At 33.9% G+C, this 19,700-nt stretch overlaps 1 protein-coding gene across 2 annotated transcripts; it reads right to left on the bottom strand.

Moving 5' to 3' along the window:
* Positions 1–766: 766 nt before the first annotated feature.
* On the bottom strand, positions 767–19,536 carry LOC125651832 (Bardet-Biedl syndrome 1 protein homolog). Of its 2 annotated transcripts, XM_048880632.2 has the most exons (16): positions 19,334–19,531; positions 16,107–16,276; positions 13,888–13,977; positions 11,801–11,925; positions 11,254–11,300; positions 11,055–11,166; positions 10,158–10,289; positions 8,187–8,293; positions 7,391–7,514; positions 6,139–6,367; positions 5,756–5,914; positions 5,506–5,639; positions 5,212–5,346; positions 4,700–4,786; positions 3,506–3,627; positions 1,022–1,129 (listed from the first exon to the last, which is right to left on the bottom strand). In XM_048880632.2, the coding sequence occupies exons 1-15, from the start codon at positions 19,375–19,377 to the stop codon at positions 3,508–3,510; spliced, it is 1,815 nt and encodes a 604-aa protein (XP_048736589.2). In that variant the 5' UTR covers positions 19,378–19,531; the 3' UTR covers positions 1,022–1,129; positions 3,506–3,507. The 2 variants fall into 2 exon arrangements, with proteins under 2 accessions (XP_048736590.2, XP_048736589.2); XM_048880633.2 differs by lacking the exon at positions 3,506–3,627 and having other exon boundaries at positions 767–1,129; positions 19,334–19,536.
* Positions 19,537–19,700: the final 164 nt, after the last annotated feature.

Consider the following 19,700-nt stretch of genomic DNA (forward strand, 5'->3'; position numbering starts at 1 on the left):
TGGAAGGTAACCAGTACAGAGCGGCATGTATCTATAATCAAACAAGGCCTCTCATACCTCCGTAAGTTTAGATGCTGAAGGAAAACGTGAAGCTAAATATGACATCACAATATTTCCCCCATTAAATGATTAGGCGGATCAAATGTCTAAAGTCATTATGCAGGATGCCGAGGGTCTTCGCTCCTCTCAATGGTCACACCGTAAAACATATTATCATATCTTATGATTTGCATTATTTTTGTTGTAATTTGCATCATTCCTCAGAATTTCAATTAATACTTTTATGTCTTGCATAACTTTGTGATTTACGTTATTCATGTTATAATTTGCATATTTTAAAACCGCTTTCTTCAGATACTGCGTACATCCATCTAATAGGTTCATGTTTCTTCTGTCATCTCTGTGAGAAATGTGGTGGATCACAAAGCAATGATCAAAAAGAAGGAAAAAAGAAATACTAATATAACCACTGTCTCCTGTATCATACTGTTCTTGTTCATGTTTAATACTAACATAACCACTGTCTCCTGTATCATACTGTTCTTTTTCATGTTTAATACTAACATAACCACTGTCTCCTGTATCATACTGTTCTTGTTCATGTTTAATACTAACATAACCACTGTCTCCTGTATCATACTGTTCTTGTTCATGTTTAATACTAACATAACCACTGTCTCCTGTATCATACTGTTCTTTTTCATGTTTTCATTGCAATAAATCAAATTTTTAATGACACAAAAGTCTGTATCAACAAACAGAATGGTTCAGTTTGTAAAATGTTTTATCAATAGTACACAAAGTTTACATTTACATTCACTACAGACAGAAAATGACAAACCTCTCCTTGTTCACTAATAAATCAATAACTCTGAAATAATCATTGCACTGTGACATTTCAGTTTGAAGTCTTTCAGCAAAGAATAACAGATATATTTTGATAAGCAAGTACTTAGTCTCCTCAACACATTGAGAGAATTGCTCCACTGAGAAGATATGTGGATCATGGCTCGGATTATGATTTTTCTTGACCTTGGTGACCTCAGACAACAATTAGTCCCTCACTGACTGGCATACTGATGACCCCTGTGATGATAGGAACACTTTTTCCATCCTTCAGAACGAACACCTGCCAAAACAAAAATCACTCAACCATAAAAATCACTATACTATAAAAATCATCTACTTTAAAATCACTCATCAATAAAATCATAGAACTATAAAATCTACCGGTATCACCTTTTTTTATTTAACTATACAATGCATAAGGTCAGAACAGCTTTGTCCTTGAATGAATTTATTAACACCACCCCCTCCCCCGACTTTTTATTATTTGAATTCTTACAGTAAAACTTTACACTAACTTTATCTGTGAATCACTGAAAATCATCAACAAATTGTATTGTATTTATAAACCAAAACTGAGTTGACATTTGATGAATGTATTTGGAGACTACAATGGGAATAAAATTTTTCTGAATTATCATAGACAATTTTACACACAAAACAGAAAGAAGCATTTATGTCACTCTGAGAATATTGTTAAAGAGAAAAGTAATTGTGTCAGTAAGTCAAGTCAGCTGTCAGCTGAGCCACTCTATCACTCCTCTTTAATACAACTACATGTTAATTAATTAATTAATTCAGTTAATAACTGCACAATGCTAATTGATACACAGAAACATGTAATAATAAAACGCATAGATGATGTCGATCTTAGACTTTTGAATTCATCATCTTCAGGAAACAACACCTCTCATTAATATTGACTGCTGCTAACATTTTACATGCAAGATTTCACAGAGACACAATTGGTTTTTAATAACAAGGTTTATGTAAATCATATGTGCTAAATCAATATCTGTAAAATTACAACTCATTATTGGTCAGAGAGGCAATTGTTAGCGTAGGGACGATGATATAGGAAAGATTGACAATCGTTAACTGAAGGATGGTAATATATGAAAGATCGGCAATTATTAGGTTAAGGACGGTAATATCAGAAAGATCGACAATTATTAGGTTAAGGACGGTAATATCAGAAAGATCGGCAATTATTAGATTAGGGATGGTAATACATGAAAGATTGGCAATTATTAGGTTAGGGACGGTAATACATGAAAGATTGGCAATTATTAGGTTAGGGACGGTAATATCAGAAAGATTGGCAATTATTAGATTAGGGACGGTAATATCAGAAAGATTGGCAATTATTAGATTAGGAATGGTAATATCAGAAAGATGGGCAATTATTAGATTAGGGACGGTAATATCAGAAAGATTGGCAATTATTAAGTTAGGGACGGTAATATCAGAAAGATTGGCGTTTATTAGGTTTGGGACGGTAATATCAGAAAGATTGGCAATCATTAGGTTAAGGATAGTAGTATCAGAGAGAATGGCATTTATTACGTTAGGGATGGTAATAAAAGAGACAATTGCTGTACTGAAGTACAGACTACAGAACAATCAATGATGTCTAATAAAGTAAATGTCTACAGATTGTCTTATACATGAATGCATGGAGAATACAAAAGGCCTCGTTAATAAGGAATTTGGTTATCTAAGAAATTATTTTGATGTATTTTTAATCGCTGCAGAGGTATTGACCAAAATAATGGATGGAAAACTGCATCAAAGTGTGCAGTGCATTACTGCACCAATGTCAAACAATTGTATATCCTGTGTTGTGATGTTCCAAAACAAACATTTCAAACAATAGCATGCCAAAGTACATTTTTCAGTTGATGCAGGTATCATCAAAAAAATTTCAACCACTCAAAGTTGCTATGAAATTATCAATCTAACATAAATTTAATCACAAAGTATTTTGGTGAAAAGGATTAAATTAAAAATCTCCGGCCGAATTGCTTCTTAAATCTTTCCGAGGAAAAAATGGTAAAATTAAAGGAATATTTTACTATATTACAGTAATACGTTAAAATTTCATTTGATGTAAGCCTAACACACATAAATGTGTATGACTAAAGAAATAAACAACACTGGAAAAAAATTTCTTCAAGTTAAAAGTTCGTTTAACATGTAGATATATAGTGTGTGCTGTAGCTGAAACAAGTATATGTGTTTATCAAGCATGTTCCTGATCAGGTTGGATATAAAGGACTGTGCTTCATCAGTAGTCCTGTTGATTCTGGGTTAATACAAATTAATACTAGTTATTTGATGCTGTTCCTATTGGGTTTATGTTCTAAGGGAGGTAACTTCTGACACAAATTTTTCTTCTCTCTTAGTTGACATTAAAGAATAAGTAACCAAAAGGCCTGAAAGTCATTTGAAAATAAAAATATTCAAAAGTTTCTGAATGATACACGTGATGAACAGGTACAAATAAGAACTTCAGTTGAACATGAAATTCTCTGATTTGTGATTTACACATTTCTCAGGTTACTGTTGTTACATAGTTACATCTACCATGCTGGTTTTTTCTTCTCATGTTACAATGCTATTTCTACCATGCTGAATTTTTTTGTTATTTCAACTTTACACTTATTCAAAGAGATCCTTATTCTTGGTTGAGACTTTGGACACCGGTTCCACATCGGTACAGGGCATGCTAATTACCCCAGTAATTATTGGGACCTGGGAACCCTGCTTCAAAACAAAGGCCTGACAAAGACAGGTCACATGACAAAATTAATACAGAGAAGATTCAGCAACCTACAAATGATTTTTTTTGCCTCATGCTGAATTTAACTTTTAAGAAGAAGATGAAGAAGAAAAAGAAATAGAAGAAGATCAAGAAGAAGAAGAAGGCATTTCATTTGCACAAATGCAACAAACAGGTCACAAACTTTCAAAATGAACACAACATATCAAAAAACAGATATTATTCATATAAATGTAGAATACATGTAAATTTTAAATGTACAATAAGTGGCCCATGCACCACATAGCTCACCTACACAGTTGTATGTCCCTCCATGTAAAACTCTAAAGTGGCCTGAGCCCAAGTTTTACAGCATGAACATGTATATATACTACAAGAGGACACTTGCATGTAAATTTGACAAATTGTAATTCTTGAGAAGAAGATTTTTGCTGAATTTTCTTCTCTAATCCCATGTAGAACTTAAAACCCATAACGTGACCCCCACTCTAGGGGTCATGGTTTGAATGAATTTGAATCTTCATGATATATGGAATATTTTGCAGAAGTGTTGACATTTTTGGTTCAGTATAAAGGTTTTAAAAACATCCCATCCAATTTTCACTATTTTTGAACAAATTTGAATTTGCTCCACCTAAGGATGATTCAAGGCAAGACTGTTGAAATTGGTCACGTTTATATCAAGAAACAAATCTCTCACAGACGACGGACAACAGACAGACTTTGATAGGAAAATCTCACTTAAATTTTCAGCCCTAGTGAACTCATAAAAAATGTAACCCTGAAATTTTAAAATCCCTGTAATTGTGTTGTACAGTTTTCTCTGTAATTGTGTTGTACAGTTTTCCCTGTAATTGTGTTGTACAGTTAATCCCTGTAATTGTGTTGTACAGTTTTCCCTGTAATTGTTTTCCCTGTAATTGTGTTGTACAGTTTTCCCTGTAATTGTGTTGTACAGTTTTCCCTGTAATTGTGTTGTACAGTTTACCCTGTAATTGTGTTGTACAGTTAATCCCTGTAATTGTGTTGTACAGTTTTCCCTGTAATTGTGTTGTACAGTTTTGTGTGTACCTTGATGTTGTCCGACACCCCTTTATCACTCTGACATTCCACAAACGTCTCGAAGGCGTAGTTCAGGCCAGGAACTAACATTGGGACCTAACAATGGTAGACAAATATACTGTATACAACTGTCTTCTGCAGAATTATGGTAGCTCATAACACCAAGAATTATACTGTTTACGACACAAGATGGTGATTTAAATGTTTTGTGAAATCATTTGTATCAGTCAATTAATTTGTCAATCAGTAGTGAATAAAGTATCGGGTTAGTAACCCGCAGATCCCAAGTTTAAATCTGTCAGTATTTTGTTCATATTTACTCAAATAAATTTTTGAAAATCATGTTTAAATCCAAAAATGCATATTTTTTGACATATGTACAAATGTACTTATTACATATAATCATATCTTTCATAATTGAAACATTTGCTGATTTGAAATACTCTTTCAAAATGTAGGGAGTCATCTTTTTAAAAAATCACATTTTACTGGAGGTTCAGATTGACACTGCTTGTACAAACCTCAATGAAGGATTTTTTGAAGGAGTACAATTTCTCATCGAACAGAAACGTGATCAGCAAACTCGTGGAAGGCTGGCTTAGGGACGTGTTCTGTAGATTGACGGTCAGTTTGAAGGTCGGACCAATTCCTTGTACCTGACAGTGACACACATACAGCAAATTAAAAGACAGAAGCAAAAATCCAGCATTTACATACCACTTACAATTTACAGGTACAGGACTGTCCAAGAATTCAGTTTGGGTAAATTGAATCACCTATCTGAGAATTAAGTTGGAGTAATTTGAATCACATACCTGAGCATTGAGCTTCAGTGGCTCTGTGGGATCAGATGAAATGGGATTCATGCTGTTGTCCAGGGACTTTGCATATTCCCTCAGCGTATTCAGCCTCAGCAGATACAGGTCTCGCTGAAAGGTCCTGTGCATAGCTAAAGAAGAAATAGGTTCCTCTTATAGTGTGATGATAAAACATTTAAAAAAAAGTCAGCGAATAATGTCATAGAAGACTATGATGGAATTTTCTTCTGGAGAAGAATATACATACTGACAGCACTCTCCCTCTCCCTCATGGTCTGATCTACAAACAGCTTGGTTTTCTTTGGGACGTTGAGACGAGTGTTCTGGGCAGCAGGGGGACCCCCGGACAAATCCTTCTCTTCAAATGTGGCATTCCTCTTCAGAATCTTAATCATCAATCCTCCACCTGTACAAAAACAAAGATGCAGTTTTAGGAGTTTCCTCTAAATCAACATTATCTTTGAAACTGTATTTGAGCTGACAATGTTAATTTTCCTGCAGTTAGATTGAAACGTCAGTCTAAAGCTACATGTTTCAGCACAAAGAGAAACAGCAGCTTGACCTTGAACTAGATGTACTTTAAGGAGCAGGTGTTCGTTTTCCAGACTGTCATTTTAACATACCACGTACCCTTCAGAGTCATTATAAGAGTCCCCTCCTCCCGCCCAAACTGCCCAAACTTTAGTCCTGTGACAACGTCGTCCGTCTTGATGACATTCACTAAGTATTTTTCTTTGTAGATGTGGACCTGGCAGTTGTTGAGGGCCACTATAACAGCCTTGAAGCCTTTGGACTTGTAGTCTATCACCTCCATTGTTGTCATGCTGCCTGGCAACTTTACTGTCCATAACTTCTTACCCTGCCAATCAAATCAACTCTAATTACACATGTTCAAAATAACTCTAATTACACATGTTCAAATCAACTCTAATTACACTAGTTCAAACAAACTCTAATTACACATATTCAAACAAACAAACTCTAATTACACATGTTCAAACAAACATTCTCTAGTTACACATGTTCAAACGAACATTATCTAGTTACACATGTTCAAACAAACATTCTCTAATTACACATGTTCAAACAAACATATTTTAATTACATCTGTTCAAACAAACATTCTCTAATTACACATGTTCAAACAAACATTCTCTAATTACATCTGTTCAAACAAACATGCTCTAATTACATCTGTTCAAACAAACATTCTCTAATTACACATGTTCAAACAAACATATTTTAATTACATCTGTTCAAACAAACATTCTCTAATTACATCTGTTCAAACATTCTCTAATTACACAAGTTTAAACAAACATTCTCTAATTACACAAGTTTAAATAAACATACTCTGATTACACATGTTATAATAAACATTCCTTGATAAAAGATATTTAATGGGTATAGCATTTTATAGAAAAACAGAATAGGTATCTTCTTTTCAGAATAATCTAAGTAAATCAAAAGAGGGTCATATTACAATAAAAGTTGATAATTCATGTATTAAATTGTGCTGTAAAAGTTGATAATTCATGTATTACATTGTGCTATAAAAGTTGATAGTTCATGTATTACATTGTGCTATAAAAGTTGATAATTCATGTTTCACATTGTGCTGTAAAAGTTGATAATTCACGTATTACATTGTGCTATAAAAGTTGATAATTCATGTTTTACATTGTGCTATAAAAGTTGATAATAAGTCCATTACATTGTTGATAATACACATATTACATTGTACTACAAAGCGCAGGTTGTTTCAGAAAAATAAAGAACTTGTAGTAGTGTACCTTGCCATTGCAAGAGGAGTCATTCAATTAAAGGTATCGATGTAAGAGTTATCTCTCTTGAGGGATAGTGCACCTTAAGACTTATCTACCTTTGACGTGTAGCAGTGTAGAGAGTCATCCATTGTTCCTACATATATCGTTTTGTTTATCCTCTCAAGACCAACAGGTTGAGAGTTCAACTCAATGCTATTCTTCAAGGGGTCTGTTGTCCCTCTGAAAAAAAGGTCACTGTCATTAAGGCAAAGGTCAATAAGGCCAAGGTCACTAAATCTATTTCAGACCGATATGTACATCCATATCAAATCTAAACTGATTTATCATAAAGAAATAAAGGATATTGGATTTACATAAATGTTGATACAATTCAAGGTTTGTGTTCATTCTGAATCATTATAAAGCATAAACTTCCTAAAACAAAAAATTTGGCAACAATATTTTTTGGGGCAATTTATCTGTGAAAGCATGCAAGAAGCATTCAGAATTTCATATTCTCTAGCTTTGATAAATGTTAAATTCTCCTGTGAATATCTAGTTTTATTGTTTTCAAGCATACTTTTACCTAAATCTAACCGGGGAAATCCCATAGATTTATAGTTTAAAGAAATATTGCTATACTTTTAACTTGAATTTCTTTCAATTTAAAATTGATGTGGTGAATTGTATTAAAATTCTTACATGCTAGCACTTATAACAGTAACTTATAACAGTAAAACTGTACTACCCTTTTGATTCAAAGACTTACAACTTATAGGGCAAAATAGCTCCCTTATTGTCCTAACCTCTTTAGATCTGTGTCCTAGTTAACTACATAAACAAGATATTTAACATCGTTTTGATATATGAATTTCTCTGTGGAATGTGTTCCACATTGAAAACAGTACTTACCTCTTTAATGTGTATATACATCCATTACGACACGCAACAACAATCCTGTATTCCACATCATAAAGTCCGGTAACACTGAGAAATACGGGAACTGATGGCAAATCAAGCTGTAATGAAACACATAAAGTCCAGCAACACTGAGAAACACAGGAACTGATGGCAAATCAAGCTGTAATGAAACACATAAAGTCCAGTAACACTGAGAAACACAGGAACTGATGGCAAATCAAGCTGTAATGAAACACATAAAGTCCAGTAACACTGAGAAACACAGGAACTGATGGCAAATCAAGCTGTAATGAAACACATAAAGTCCAGTAACACGGGAACTGATGGCAAATCAAGCTGTAATGAAACACATTAAGTCCAGTAACACGGGAACTGATGGCAAATCAAGCTGTAATGAAACACATAAAGTCCAGTAACACTGAGAAACACAGGAACTGATGGCAAATCAAGCTGTAATGAAACACATTAAGTCCAGTAACACTGAGAAACACAGGAACTGATGGCAAATCAAGCTGTAATGAAACACATTAAGTCCAGTAACACTGAGAAACACGGGAACTGATGGCAAATCAAGCTGTAATGAAACACATTAAGTCCAGTAACACTGAGAAATACGGGAACTGATGGCAAATCAAGCTGTAATGAAACACATTAAGTCCAGTAACACTGAGAAACACAGGATCTGATGGCAAATCAAGCTGTAATGAAACACATTAAGTCCAGTAACACTGAGAAATACGGGAACTGATGGCAAATCAAGCTGTAATGAAACACATTAAGTCCAGTAACACTGAGAAACACAGGATCTGATGGCAAATCAAGCTGTAATGAAACACATTAAGTCCAGTAACACTGAGAAACACAGGAACTGATGGCAAATCAAGCTGTAATGAAACACATTAAGTCCAGTAACACTGAGAAACACAGGAACTGATGGCAAATCAAGCTGTAATGAAACACATTAAGTCCAGTAACACTGAGAAACACAGGAACTGATGGCAAATCAGTATATTATTCTTTTTAATGAAATTATGTGATATTCTGGTGTTGACATATGTTTCTGTTTATTGCCTAACATACACATTTTCTTTGGTCATTGATTAGATTTAACATACACATTTTCTTTGGTCATTGATTAGATTTAACATACACATTTTCTTTGGTCATTGATTAGATTTAACATACACATTTTCTTTGGTCATTGATTAGATTTAACTATATTAAGTGGAAATTGATACTGTGACAGTTCTTCCACTTTGAACCATTGAAATTGATAAGTCACATGAGGATGGAGCTGCCTTAAACAAACCATGCTGTATGTAAAGAAATCAAGATGTTGTTAAACAAATCATGCTGTATGTAAAGAAATCAAGATGTTGTTAAACAAATCATGCTGTATGTAAAGAAATCAAGATATTGTTAAACAAATCATTCTGTGATTAAACCAATCAAGTTGTAATTCCAGTGACTAAATATCAGTTCATCTGATTAATCAGTCACTATAACACATTTTTAAATTTAAAAGATTTGATTATCAGCATGCAAAAAATGAGTAATTGCTTTTCTTTTAGAAAACTAAAAATTTGAATTTGGAAAACAAGCTTGGTGTTTATATAAAGAGCATAATTTCTGTTCAGGTATTAAGAAATTTTCTCCTGTCAAGGTTTGACCATCTACACTAGACTAAAGTGTACAATCCATTCTTGGAGAAAAGAGGAGCAGGTCTTAAACCTTTGGCTAGTGGAACTTGGATAGAAATGGAGGGGATTTTAAACCTTTGGCTAGCAGAACTTGGAGAGATAAGGAGCGGGTCTTAAACCTTTGGCTAGCGGAACTTGAAGAGAAATGGAGGGATTCTAAATCCTTGGTTAGCGAAACTTGGAGAGAAGGAGGGAATCTTAAACCCTTGGCTAGTGGAGATGGTCAAACAAACTTTGGTTTTGGAGATGGGGTTTGACTTACTGTGGTCAGCACAGTGAAGGCCTCAGGGTCAAGGACATAAACAGATCCACTTTCTGTTCCCAGCACCAGACAGCTGATTGCGTCCTCCTCAGCCATGGACTTCTTCATTGTACTTAAACATGTTATCACAGTCTGCAATACACAAACTAAATCAAACATTTGGCAAAAGGACTATGTTAAAAACATGATGGTGCATGATGAACAACAATGCTTAATACAGACAAGTCTGATGTGGTCTGTGCTTATCTGTAGTTTTAGTGGGGTGTGTTTGTACATGTCTGAGTTAGTCTGTGTTTATCTGTAGTTTTAGTGGCATGTGTTTATACATGTCTGATGTGGTCTGTGCTTATCTGTAGTTTTAGTGGGGTGTGTTTGTACATGTCTGAGTTAGTCTGTGTTTATCTGTAGTTTTAGTGGCATGTGTTTATACATGTCTGATGTGGTCTGTGTTTATCTGTAGCTTTAGTGGGGTGTGTTTGTACATGTCTGAGTTAGTCTGTGTTTATCTGTAGTTTTAGTGGGGTGTGTTTGTACATGTCTGAGTTAGTCTGTGTTTATCTGTAGTTTTAGTGGGGTGTGTTTGTACATGTCTGAGTTAGTCTGTGTTTATCTGTAGCTTTAGTGGGGTGTGTTTGTACATGTCTGAGTTAGTCTGTGTTTATCTGTAGTTTTAGTGGGGTGTGTTTGTACATGTCTGAGTTAGTCTGTGTTTATCTGTAGCTTTAGTGGGGTGTGTTTGTACATGTCTGAGTTAGTCTGTAGTTTTAGTGGCATGTGTTTGTACATGTCTGATGTGGTCTGTGCTTATCTGTAGCTTTAGTGGCGTGTTTGTACACATCTGATTTGGTCTGTACACCTTGTGTGTTTGTACATGTCTGAGTTAGTCTGTGTTTTTACCTGTCGCTTTAGTGGGGTGTGTTTGTACATGTTGGCAAAAGTTTCACAATCCCCAACATCCTGCAGTTGTAGAAATCTCAATGATCTTACAGTTAAGATTGTGCCTTCAGACCTGAGTAAAAAAAACCACATGAATATTATCTAACAAATTCAAAATATTCCAGAAATAAGTCATCTAACACGAGGAGTGTGTGCTCACCTCATCCCCTCCAGCATTTCCCTCAGAACAAATATATTTATCTTCTCCTGAAATATTCAACATAGTTTCATTTCTCTCAGAACAAATATATTTATCTTCTCCTGAAATATTCAACATAGTTTCATTTCTCTCTGAACAAATATATAAATTTTATCTTCTGAAATATTCAACATACAGTTTCATTTCTCTCAAAACAAATATATTTATCTTCTCCTGAAATATTCAACATAGTTTCATTTCTCTCAGAACAAATATATTTATCTTCTCCTGAAATATTCAACATAGTTTCATTTCTCTCAGAACAAATATATTTATCTTCTCCTGAAATATTCAACATAGTTTCATTTCTCTCAGAACAAATATATTTATCTTCTCCTGAAAATTTCAACATAGTTTCATCTGTGTAATATATTCTGAAATGGTTGTGTACTTATTATAGCACATTCAAAAGTTACTGTAGTAGTACCTCTTGTATACAGATTACAGTTAAGTTACTTGGACTAGTGCTCCTGTATACAAATTATACATGTGTTATTTGGACTGGTACCTCTTTGACCTGGTTCCAGAGATCAGCTTCCACTGGGTTGACCTCTAGTGTTGGCAGAGTGAACTTGAAATATGGCCTAAGGTTCTTGTAAACATAAATGTAAGGGCCTGACGCTACAGCTATGGCTGAAACATAAAAACACATGAACACTAATAGCTGAAATAGGACACAAACTTTTTCAGTTATAGCTGAAATACAAGAACACATTAACTTCTAATGCTATAGCTGAAATATAAAAAGACATGAACATCTTTAGTTATAGTTCTAATATAAGAACTCAGGGTTTGACACTAGGGCACGTCCGACCGACCGAGTCTACTAAATGATGGGTCCGGTCGGGTAAAATGTCGACTTACTAGTCCGACTGGTCATGATGAAAAAATAAACAAGAAACTTTTTTTTTATCATGCTTTATTTTTAGACATTTACAATTACATCTACATAGATGATCTCACACACAAAATCACACACATGCATACAATATCTTCCATACAAAACTTTCTACATGAACTAGTATTTGACAGCTAGGCATAATTTAAAGGTATTGAAAATATACATATCAACAAAATGATCCTAAAAGTAATGATAAACAAGAAACTTTAAACAATAAGATATTTTATTCTTAACTAAGAAAATAACTGTAAAGAGTTTGCGAGCAATTTTAAACCGCGTGATGACATAATCTCTATTTTTAGTTCTAATGAATAAGTCGCGATCGGAAGTTATGTTTTACGACATCTGCTCAATGATGGGTATAAAGATATGTTTCGGATAAATAGATATAAAAACAGCAATTTTTCAGTGTTGACATATATGCGGGAATGTCTCTATATATTCAAATACGACTTCTCGTCCTCAAGAAAAGATGTCTTAAGAAAGAAAAGGAAATGGTTGGGAAGAAACAAAGCAGGGCTTATGAAATAGAAATTTAAAAAACCAGATGAGGTCATTTTATTTTAAATGGACTAAAGAATTTCCGTGCCAGGTAGAATTTAAAGAAACAGAAAATGTGTTTGAAAATAAAAGCATATCAAATTGATTGACGAGACTGAAGATTTTTTTTGAGACAATCAAATAAGGATTAGTTCAAACTGAACGATTGTAATTCGAAGTAAGAAATTAAATATGGAGAAACTATCACTTTTTTCTGTACAGTTGGTCAGGGCTAGTGGATGTAAGGTCAGGTCTAGTAAAAATCATTTGAAGTAGTCCGACTGGTCTAGTGCTCAAAAAAGTAAATGTCAAACCTTGAGAACACATGGGTTTCTTAAGCTATAGATGAAATATAAGAACACATGGATTTCTTAAGCTATAGATGAAATATAAGAACACATGGATTTCTTAAGCTATAGTTGAAATATAAGAACACATGGATTTCTTAAGCTATAGATGAAATATAAGAACACATGGATTTCTTAAGCTATAGATGAAATATAAGAACACATGGATTTCTTAAGCTATAGATGAAATATAAGAACACATGGATTTCTTAAGCTATAGTTGAAATATAAGAACACATGGATTTCTTAAGCTATAGATGAAATATAAGAACACATGGATTTCTTAAGCTATAGATGAAATATAAGAACACATGGATTTCTTAAGCTATAGTTGAAATATAAGAACACATGGATTTCTTAAGCTATAGATGAAATATAAGAACACATGGATTTCTTAAGCTATAGATGAAATATAAGAACACATGGATTTCTTAAGCTATAGATGAAATATAAGAACACATGGATTTCTTAAGCTATAGATGAAATATAAGAACACATGGATTTCTTAAGCTATAGATGAAATATAAGAACACATGGATTTCTTAAGCTATAGATGAAATATAAGAACACATGGATTTCTTAAGCTATAGATGAAATATAAGAACACATGGATTTCTTAAGCTATAGATGAAATATAAGAACACATGAATTGACACATTTTGTCAATTTTTGTTATTGAACTGTTTACCTAATTTACCATCTCTAGTTTTATGACAATGTTGTGGATAATGTATGACTTTTCTCAATACAGTTAGATATAATACAGCAACACACTACTGCAAAATCTATTTCCAAATTTCTCCTTACCTGGAGTGCGTGGTTCATGTGTGTCCATATAGAATGTTACCACTCCTGTCGGCAAGTCAATTATTGTGTGTTCACTCATCAAGTTTGTTCCTGAAAGATGAATAGGAAACAATTCAATATCTAGTCACCAAGTTTGTTCCTGAAAGATTCCATAACTAGTCATTAAGTGAAAGATTCCATATCTAGTCATCTAGTGAAAGATTCAATATCTAGTCATCTAGTGAAAGATTCAATATCTAGTCATCTAGTTAAAGATTCAATATCTAGTCATCAAAATAAAGATTCAATATCTAGTCATCTAGTGAAAGATTCAATATCTGGTCATCTAGTGAAAGATTCAATATCTAGTCATCAAGTGAAAGATTCAATATCTAGTCATCTAGTGAAAGATTCAATATCTAGTTATCTAGTGAAAGATTCAATATCTAGTCATCTAGTGAAAGATTCAATATCTAGTCATCTAGTGAAAGATTCAATATCTAGTCATCAAGTTAAAGATTCAATATCTAGTCGTCAAGTTAAAGATTCAATATCTAGTCATCAAGTGAAAGATTCAATATCTAGTCATCAAGTTAAAGATTCAATATCTAGTCATCAAGTTAAAGATTCAATAACTCAGTAACTTATCCCTCTGTCCTGTGAGAGTACATCTGATATCTACTGCACACATGACTCAGTAACTTATCCCTCTGTCCTGTGAGAGTACATATGATATCTACTGCACACATGACTCAGTAACTCAGTAACTTATCCCTCTGCCCTGTGAGAGTACATCTGATATCTACTGCACACATGACTCAGTAACTTATCCCTCTGTCCTGTGAGAGTACATCTGATATCTACTGCACACATGACTCAGTAAATTATCACTCTGCCCTGTGAGAGTACATCTGATATCTACTGCACACATGACTCAGTAACTCAGTAAATTATCCCTCTGTCCTGTGAGAGTACATCTGATATCTACTGCACACATGACTCAGTAACTCAGTAACTTATCCCTCTGTCCTGTGAGAGTACATCTGATATCTACTGCACACATATTGCTTTCAAATATATCACCCCCTGGTGCCATTTGCAGCAAGATTTTATTTATTTGTACAATCACTTGCAGGGGGTCACATAAATCCACATGTAAATTGTCTCCCTTACTTTATATTACACGTATTTGTTTTGTAACATTACATGGCAATGGTAATGTTAATCTAATAATTGCAATTTCATATCTAATAATTTATGCAGTGTTGGATGCAGAAAATTTTCAAAGGGTGTGTGTGACCTAAGTTTGTGCCTTTTCTGCCCTGAAAGGGGGGTTGAAGAGCCCAAAATGACAAAAAAGACAACTTGTGTTTAAGGATGTATGCTACACCAGAGAAATTTGATGTAGATGAAAAGTGGAGGATATGTACAACAATATTTTGAAGTTGAAAATTTTTAAATCTACTTTATTTTGTCAAAAATACAGTTTTAATAGAAGATTTAAAAATTTAAAAATCCCTGCTGGACTTGAACCTGCGACCTACAGTTCAGTAGTCAATATTCTAACCTACTGAGCTACTCGGCTAGGTATTTAAATAGAAAAGGAAAAGTATAATATTGCTGATATCTATTTTTTCATCCATGTTTTTAAAGGAAGTCAGCCATTATGACGATGTAGAGTACTACCTTAAAACGTTCAACCCAAGGGAGGATGCAATCCCTGTAACCCCCTCTAGATCCGCCCCCGTAAACCCTGTAACCCCCTCTAGATCCGCCCCCTCATTCAGAGTACAAATGTACAAAAAGTTAACAATAGATACACATACATGTACATGTATATCATATCACAGTAAACACTGATGCTTCTGATCCCCACACATTGGGATGAATATTCTGCAATTCAAATAGAAAATAAAATTCCATATAAAGTAATCAGGTGTTAAATCTGGAAGGAGTTGTATTAGAATTCAAGAATGTTTTAACAATTTTTAGAAAAGTGTGACTCCATCCACACAGATAAACAAAGTGATCCCAATATGTCTGTTCTGCTCCAAAGGCAACCCAAAACTAAACTACATTGACTTTCAGTACACATAAGTATTAATTTCAAGATCTTTCCTCAGCCTTTGCAAATATCTGTAAGTCTATGCTTCCCCCTGCATATAGAAAAATATGTACATTTTATTAGTACTTTAATGCTCCCCCCCTTACATCTACACATTTAATGACGCTTTCCTTACCTTTGTAGACTTTCAGTTTCATGTTGAAAGAGCCAGTCCCTAGGTCTGCTATGATGAGTTTCCAGTCCCCATCAGCCTGGACATCAGACAAACAGATGCACTGTGTCAGCGTATACAGAGAGGCTACTGGGTCTTTGTAGGCATCCAGCCATTTATCATTTCCCATCAACCTACACAAACAAATTTTAAAACAGTTAACAGATTTTTAAGTGTTTTCAGGGTTCATCTTTCGGGAAAATTTCATACAAATGCCAGTTGCATCTAAAAAAAACTCTTTCTGCCACCAAATCATTAAAAAAAACCTATTTATAAAAGAAAAGCAAATGAAAACTCGACAATACAGAGTACTTGTCCTGGTGTTTTGTTCACTGTCGACATGTAATAGTACAATTCATTATGTACAGGTCCAGAACTACCTCTAGTCTATGTTTAGCTACATAGCTTTATTAACTTTACCAACCACAACACTGCTCTAATTAGAGTTCATGACAATACTACATTGTTTTAAGAATTTTCATCAAAAGAGAACTTCTTTAGTGTATTACATGTAACTGTCCACTATCCTGTGCACAATGAAGCATAGATAAGCATGCGCGGTTGAGTTAAGGCTTTCCCCATAAAATTTTTAATACCGGTGCTTTACATAAATATACTTTCCCGCACTGGCACATTGTACGACGTCACAATGAAAATTACGTCATGACGAAGGTCATGACGTACATATCTACAGTCCTTTTGTGGTTGGAAATGTCAAAATATTGTTTCGTTATTTACCACCGCTGTCAAACGGTAAACTGCAATCGCGTAAAAGTTTCTGTCAAATGGGTTATATTAATTCTCTTTGATATTGAAAAAGTTTCAATTTCTTCTTTATATAGCATACATGCTAAAGTAATATCCATACTATATTGTGATATTGATATCATCCCTAATCTACACGTATAGTTACTTTCACAATGGACTCATTTGCATAAACAGGGTTTCCGTACATAAAAATTTCATCATTGGCACGACACCCCGAGGTTTTTAAGTGAAAGATGTTTCATTTATGTGACATGTGAACTTCAGTGCCAAAGGAAAGTTAGGGGAGCAAGTTCTGGCTTCAACAGAAAAAATGTTTTTCAGGCTAGATTCAACTTCGTATGTGCAAAAATCGCTGCATCTTGCATATTCAATGCAAAAATTAGACATGTTACAAGTCACAGTAAACTTGCTCTCAGCACTTTACAAATTAAGAAATTAATATGCTTTGAAGTTATATGAACTTCAACTTGCATTGATATCTGGATATTGTGCCAATTTTACGATTTATACATACACGATACGTTTTTATCTTGATATTTGATCACGTGATAGAGAGTTGATGTTGAGACTGTCGGTCTGGTAAAAATGTATAAGAGGTCAATATGCACTTAATGATATATACATATTGTTTTTGTATAAAAGGGTTGTGTTTACAGAATTTGTCACAAATTGATCTGTTTATTAATGCTTTTTTCCTGATATATTTCTATGGCCCTACTTAACACAACTGCGTGATGACTTTACAATGTGGAATCCGATTGCCAATCCATTATTTTCTTGATCCTTATTCTATGCTGAAGATTGGATAACTGTTCTCCGTGTTTATCGTTGGTGAGAAAAGTGTGTAAGTGTTATGTATCGTGTGCGTTTTGTGTCTTTAGTTTTGTTGTGTTTTGGGTGGGATTTTTCTTATTGTGTTGTGTATTGTGTAAAAAGAGAACTTTTAATAAAAACGATGTTTTTTAATTTTTTGTTTTATGTACGAATGTTGAATACAAACTAGAATGAATTATTGAGAGAAATTTATATGAATGCATTATGTTAAAGTTGAACAAAATGGCGGAAACGAAATGCGATAAACAATGCTTATCAAAGTATCCTTATGTATCCAACACAAGAAATAAAGAAAAGGGATAAGGACATGAAGAGTGACAGACAGATGTAAATAAATCAAGTGTCATAGTCTTTTAAACAAAGAAACAGTAAAGATACATTGACGCACACATCCCTTCACGGAGTATCAACAGAAGATAAACAATTTCAAATGATATTTTTAACGGATTTCACATTTATTACGTTATGACAAAATGAAAATCGTAATAACGGGGTTCCACTGTATTTTCCCTCAGTGAAATTCTGCAATCAATTTTTATGCTGTTTAGAAATTGGTTTGATAAAAGCTATTTCAAATAGCTATATTTAACAGGTTGGGAACACTTCCACTATGGCGAGATCTTCTTGCTAAAACGTGATTATCCCTCTTTAGCGAGAAATAAACATTACGATAAACAGGTGTTTTTGGTGTCTTTATTGACAATAATGGCAAATTCCGTACAATGCTGAATAAGTGTGACACACACACACTCAGCATGACGCAAATTGTCCCTATAAAATTTACAACACAGTCAAGAAATTTCATATCAACATTGTTGCATAAGAGGGAAGGAGGCTGAAATCCAATGCACATCGTGAGATTTCAGAAGTATCAGACATTTTAGCACTTTTTCTTTTTTTCACGCGAAACATGAAGAGATGTACTCCACGGATGTTTTTCTCCGTTGTACGGATATATTTATTTCACGAAATATTTGCATTCTTTTATCTATGACCATTCTCTCTATACGACACTTCTCTCTATATAGAATAATAATTATTTCATATAGAGAGAATGGTCATAGATAAAAGAATGTAAATATTTAGTGACATGCCCCTGTGATCTGACAGTGTTAAACAGGTTGGGAACACTTCCCCTGTAGCGAGATATTCTCGCTAAAACGCGATTATCCCTCTTTAGCGAGAAATAAACATTACCATAAACAGGTGTTTTGGCGTCTTTATTGAAAATAACGGCAAATCCCGTGTAACGCTGAATAAGTGCGACACGTACTCAACATGATGCGAATTGTTTCTATGAAATTGACAACATAGTAATGAAATTGCATACCAAAGTTGCTGTGTAAGAGGGAAGCAGTCTGAAATCTAATACACATCGTGAGTGTTTTTGTTTTGATTCATATATTTGCAGAAGCATCAGACATTTTAGCACTTTTTCTTCTTTTCACGTGCATCACGAAAAGATGTACTCCGCGAGTGTTTTTCTCTGTTGTACGCGATATATTTATTCTCGCTAGAGAGGGATAATCACGTTTTAGCGAGAATATCTCGCTATAGGGGAAGTGTTCCAAACCTGTTAAAATAATTACCCCGTCGTGTCATTTTCAATGTGATCTTTGTCTTCGCCTGACATTTCCGTATAACGAATGTCTACTCTCGTAAACAATCTATTACTTTCCTATCTACATCCACAAATAATCAATCAAAACCACTAATTTGCCAGCCAGCTTGGTAGTTTTGTTGCGAATGAAAACAATACTTCACCGGAAATACTTCTCGGAATGAAGAATTTAAAAGATAACTCGATCATAGTTGTATTCGTGCATATTTCAAAAATATTCTTCTAGTTTATCTTTGTGAATAAATTTTAGCAGTTTCAAACATTTTCGAAAGTTTAAGAAAATTATTATTTTACTGATTTATATTTTGAATAAATCATATCAATTTAAATCTGAT

The sequence above is a fragment of the Ostrea edulis genome, chromosome 5, assembly GCF_947568905.1.
Source record: "Ostrea edulis chromosome 5, xbOstEdul1.1, whole genome shotgun sequence".
NCBI classification, from domain to species: Eukaryota; Metazoa; Mollusca; class Bivalvia; order Ostreida; family Ostreidae; genus Ostrea; species Ostrea edulis.